This window comes from Lactuca sativa, chromosome 3, assembly GCF_002870075.4.
Source record: "Lactuca sativa cultivar Salinas chromosome 3, Lsat_Salinas_v11, whole genome shotgun sequence".
Lineage (NCBI taxonomy): Eukaryota > Viridiplantae > Streptophyta > Magnoliopsida > Asterales > Asteraceae > Lactuca > Lactuca sativa.
Genome location: NC_056625.2, coordinates 137,515,946 through 137,521,015, shown reverse-complemented (window position 1 = coordinate 137,521,015; position 5,070 = coordinate 137,515,946). Strand labels below are relative to the sequence as shown.

The 5,070-nt window shown below is 36.8% G+C and overlaps 1 protein-coding gene across 2 annotated transcripts; it reads right to left on the bottom strand.

Moving 5' to 3' along the window:
* Positions 1-1,844, bottom strand: LOC111880267 (acyl-CoA-binding domain-containing protein 3). 2 transcript variants are annotated; one of them, XM_023876681.3, is made up of 3 exons: positions 584-1,842; positions 372-477; positions 1-274 (listed from the first exon to the last, which is right to left on the bottom strand). In XM_023876681.3, the coding sequence occupies exons 1-3, from the start codon at positions 1,627-1,629 to the stop codon at positions 254-256; spliced, it is 1,173 nt and encodes a 390-aa protein (XP_023732449.1). In that variant the 5' UTR covers positions 1,630-1,842; the 3' UTR covers positions 1-253. The 2 variants fall into 2 exon arrangements, with proteins under 2 accessions (XP_023732449.1, XP_042756219.1); XM_042900285.2 differs by having other exon boundaries at positions 189-477; positions 584-1,844.
* Positions 1,845-5,070: the final 3,226 nt, after the last annotated feature.

Here is a 5,070-nt window from a genome sequence, read left to right as displayed (position 1 = left end):
TAAAGCAAATGGAGCTTTTTCTATTCAGCATGAACACCAACAACAATAATACTTACAATAACACTAAATTAAACGCAAACATAACAAGTTCATTATTTACAAATAAACATTTATTATTATCACTCGACTATTGATGAAATAAGGTAACTCATCTTCTTCCAATTAGAGAGAGAGAGAGAGAGAGAGAGAGAGAGAGAGAGAGAGAGAGAGAGATTGCCAAGGAGCCGAGATCCACCCATAAAACAACTCCATGTCATTGCACAATATCATCTTCCTAAACAATTATGAATAATAATAATAATAATAAATTAATTTTCAATGACATAATAATTTTTTTTGATAAATTAGTAACGAATTTTAGATTTTCTTACACAAACATGAGTTCCCATCCAATCGGGAATGTGTTGAGAAAGAAGAGCAATGTATTGTTCCATTGCATCCTCTCTCCCTAAATTCTTTAAACGTTTCCATGCGTTCCTAAAATGATTTATTAAATCTTGATATGTTAACAATTATAGAAAATAAAAATAATTAATAAAAGAAAATAAAAATAATTTGCTAAATTGTTGATTATAATTCATACCAGTTGGCACGAGCAGAGACTTTGAGAGCCATGGGTTGCGATTCAAAGCAAGGTCCTTCAATGGCGACTCGATGAAGCCCATAAAACTGCATCTTCACTTCATTATCAATCAAATTTAACCTATCAGTTTTGGATCCCAAAAACGCAACAGCAGCACCGAATCTTCTTTCCAATTCTGTTGTCTCAATTCCCTGCCAATCATCGTCGAAAACCCCTTCTCTCTCCTCAAGCTTCACTTCGCCAACATCAATGGCGGATGATTCATGGTGTTCTTCAATAGTTTTGATGCAATCTTCTTGTGTTGATGATGAGATGTCGCTAGCGAAAACAGACTTCACAGAATAAACAGCGTCGTCTTTGGATTTGGTTCTCTGAGGAGTTTCGTCGAACACATAGCGCACATCAGCGGGACTAGATGATTCTTGCTGTTCTTCAATGGACTTCACAGTGTCTTCTTCTTTTGATGATCGCGTATCAGGATCCACCACATTACCCTCACCACTTTTATAAACAGAAAGTTGTTTAGATTTGGCTCTCTGAGGACTTTCGTCGAACATGTAATTCTCGTCAACGGAGGAAGATGATTCCTGTTGTGCTTCAATGGATTTCACACAAGCTTCTTGTATTGATGATCCCATATCACTAGCCAAAACAGGATCCACCACATTACCCTCATCGCTTTTCACCGAATAAGCAGCATCTTCTTTAGATTCGGTTCTCTGAGGACTTTCGTCGAACACATAACTCTCACCGACGCCACCGACACTTTTTGGATCATCGATCACATACTCAGTTAAGAATTCAGCTTCAGCATATCCGAAAAGAACATCTTCGCTAACTCTCACTGCATCTTCAAAGTACCCAGATTTCTCCTCTTTCTCAGAATCACAAACAACCCATTCTCTCTCGATCTTTTCTTCAACACTTTTCGATAAGGTTGAAGTCCCATCATCACAACTTGATGACATTGAAAACAGCTTTGCGATTAACAAGGAAACTATGAGAGAGAAAGAGATTGTAAACACTAATTCTTGAAAAAGCTCCATGACTGTAGCAAACAACGACAAAGATGGTTCAAAGCGCCACTAGGGTTTGGAAAATGGCAGATTAATGCGCCCAAAATTTTGATGATTGAAAGAGATTAAGGGATAAAAAGGAATTTTGTCGAAGGGAGAAAAGTATATACGATATTCCAGTACAATTTCAATGATGGCTTCTATTCTGCGGAAGGTTGAACTCGAACAATTTGGGCTGGAGCCCGCCATCGTTGAGAAGCTTACGTGTCCAATGATGTTTTCCTCATTATAACCGGCAAAACTTTTGACTTTAGTTGCACTTATCGTTAATATATAATTTAGGCCTGAAATTTTTGGATACGATTCGAGACACGATACGAAATAAACGAGTTTAGGTTAAGTTTTTCAAACTCGTCAACCCGTCAATCCGTTTATTAAACAGGTCATATATGGATTTCTCAAAAAATATACAGGTTGATCCGCCAACTCGTTTATAATTTTAATAAAAAAAAGTATATATTTTTTAAATGTATTAAGTATTATACATTATACAATTTATACTTTATACTAGGATAGGATATCCGATACCATTAATCATTTGACTCGTGGGTAACCATTTGCTTATTTGCATTGTGACAGACTGACAGGTTTGGCATTTGCCCTAATAATGTCAGTATCTCACAAACAAAATCGAAAAAACCCTTTCCCGGTCTTCCTTATGTAATGAACGACAGCATGAACTTACGAAGAACGGTGACATGAATGATTGAATTATTATCGAACGGCGGCGAAACATATAATTGAATTTATCTATGTTTGTATTAATGTTTTAGTTTGAACATCTTTCCATGAATGTTTTTTAATTTTCATTTGGATGTTTAAGACTTAAGTTTCTAAAATTCGAATATGTTTGCATCAAGACTTTATGCATGTTTAATTATCAATTTTATTTAAGGAATCTGATCCACGTACACACAAACCTAAATCTGGCTCACGAACCCGCCAAGGGGTCATATATGGGTTTATGTTCAAAACTCGTGACATGTATAGTTAAATGGGTCGTGTTCGGGTTGGTGTATTTTGACCCGCCAACCCGAACACGACACGATTGTCAGACCTAGCTAGTCTCTAACGAAAAATTTTAACTCGTAATGTCCCTATTGTTTGGATTTGTTTTGATTTAGGTCCCTAACAGATGTAAAAAGACTAATATACCCTTATTAATTTTGTTTTAATTTTCTATACTGTTAATTTATTAAAAAATATTAACATAATATGTGGGTCCCTCTCATTCCCCCTTCGTCTTTCCTCTTTAGTCTTCATCCTCTTTACAGCTAACCTACATCGATTATGTCCACCCTATATCTTTTCTCTCTCTCTCTCTCTCCCTCTCTCTTCCCTCTCTCTCTCTCTCTCTCTATCTCCCTCTCTCTCTCTCCGGTGAACACACCACCATCAAGATTCTCTAATCTCATTTATCTCTTTCTCAACTCCGGTAAACACCCTAACCCATGCAGTATCAAAATGTCAGTTGCGGAGATCTAAGTCGATATAGGGAAGTCGTAATATTGTCGTTTTCTCCGATCTGTAATCGAGTGGTGCTAGTGGTGGTTTGTCTTTGCCATAAGTGTCACATTTAGGGTAGTGGCGATCGTATACGATTTGAGAGCTAGAGGTAGCCACAAATGAATTGTCAGATGATGGCTTTAGAGTGCAAATCGGTGCTCGGTGGTGGTTTTAGAGAGGTTTCCGATGGAGAAGAAAGGTAGTGGTGGGTGTCGATGATCCATGGTGGCTTTAGTTGTAGATTAACACTTGATGTTGGCTATCGAGAGGCTTCTATGGTGGATTTGGAGAAGTTCTGGTGGTAGTGTGACTTTTGGGAGGTTTCCGACGGCGGTGGGTTTGGTGGTCTGGTTAAGGTTGTTGAGTGTAGAGAATAAGGAATAATCTATCTGATAAAATGTAGAGGGTGGGACTCATATGTTTTTTTTTCAAATTCTTTTAAATCACATAATAATAAATATTGATATAAATGCCATGTTATGTTTAGTAGGGACTTACTCTGAAATAAAAGCAAATAATAAGGACTTTTCGAATTAAAAAATTATGTTAGGTATCAATCATGCAGATTACTCTAATCCACAAGGACCATTCATATAATTTATCCTATAATTCTCTTAAGTGTTGAAGTTTTGAAATTTGCCACAAATAAACCAATTTATGTATTGTCCTAACTTTATGTTGATCGATTTTATTGAGTCAATGGGGTGCTTTGATGTGTTGTAAAAGCAGTTATTACAATTAAGATAATTATACTTGGTAAAATAAGTTGCTTAGATCAAAATTGCTACATAAAGTGACTAGTTTTTATGTACAAATTATAATTCTATAACCTCGTTTGCTCTGCTTTCTTTATAACGCTTGACGATAAGTGCATCGCTGGTGACAAGCTCATCGGTAAGATCTTTATCGCTCTGTTCACCCTAGTCTGAATTTTCTGAGTCGCTGATGGTCTTCCTTGTTTCCTTTCAAGACATTAGGGTAACAAATTTTTCCTTGCTCGAGTCTTTCATGATTTCCTTACGAAGAGCTTGGTCTCTTCATAATTTTGTAGATTACCGAACAACGAATTCAGATCCATAGAATCGATCTTCTCACTATTCTTAAGAACATCAACGTGATGGTCCCAACTTTTCCCAAGAGAATCAAGAAACTTCAGAACCAACTGTGGCGAGTTCTTAACGATTCCCATCTTGCGCATATCATTAACCAAACAATTAAACCTATTGAAGGTTTGGGTAAGAGACTCACCTTGTTAAGCAAAGAAATGCTCGTATCTTTGATTAAGATTGTTGATGGTCGTAGCCAGGACTTCCACGGTGCCTTCATAAGCTATAGTCAGCATGTACATCATCTCTTGTGTTGATTCATAATTTTGTATGAGATGATACACGTGGTATGGAAAAGAGTTTCCAATAACAGCCTTGGCTTTCACATCAAGACTGAGCAGTCTTTTGTTATCATCACCATAACTTGTTGTTGGCTTTTGCTTCAAGGGGCCAACGAGATCGTTGTTTACCATGGGTTGGTACATAGGGACATGGGGACCTTTTCAACAATATTTTCATCTCATAGTCAATGGTTTCAAGAACCACCATGGCCTTAGTTTTCCACTTGGCGAAGTTGTGTTCATCGAAGGGAGGAATTGTGTTGAGACCAAAGGATTTGGAATTTCTTGAAATCGACATAATAACTTAATGTATCACAAACCTGCTCTGATACCAATTAAAGGTTTGTATTTGATCGGATACACTTCAAGTATGAATAAGAAACATAAAACTAATCTAAGCAAAATATCAACAAAAAGTAAATAACACAAAAGTTCTCCAAATTGTTCCTTTCACCAAGAAAAGAGGTTTTGTCTTCACCAAGAAGACGGGTTTGTCACAAAGACGATTGAAACAAAGC

Excerpts from the sequence above, each read along its gene's own strand:
- LOC111880267 (XM_042900285.2), bottom strand. The coding sequence starts at position 1,629 with ATGGAGCTTTTTCAAGAATTAGTGTTTACAATCTCTTTCTCTCTCATA. Across the intron at positions 478-583 it reads GTCTCTGCTCGTGCCAACTG|GAACGCATGGAAACGTTTAA; the intron begins GTATGAATTATA and ends AAATCATTTTAG.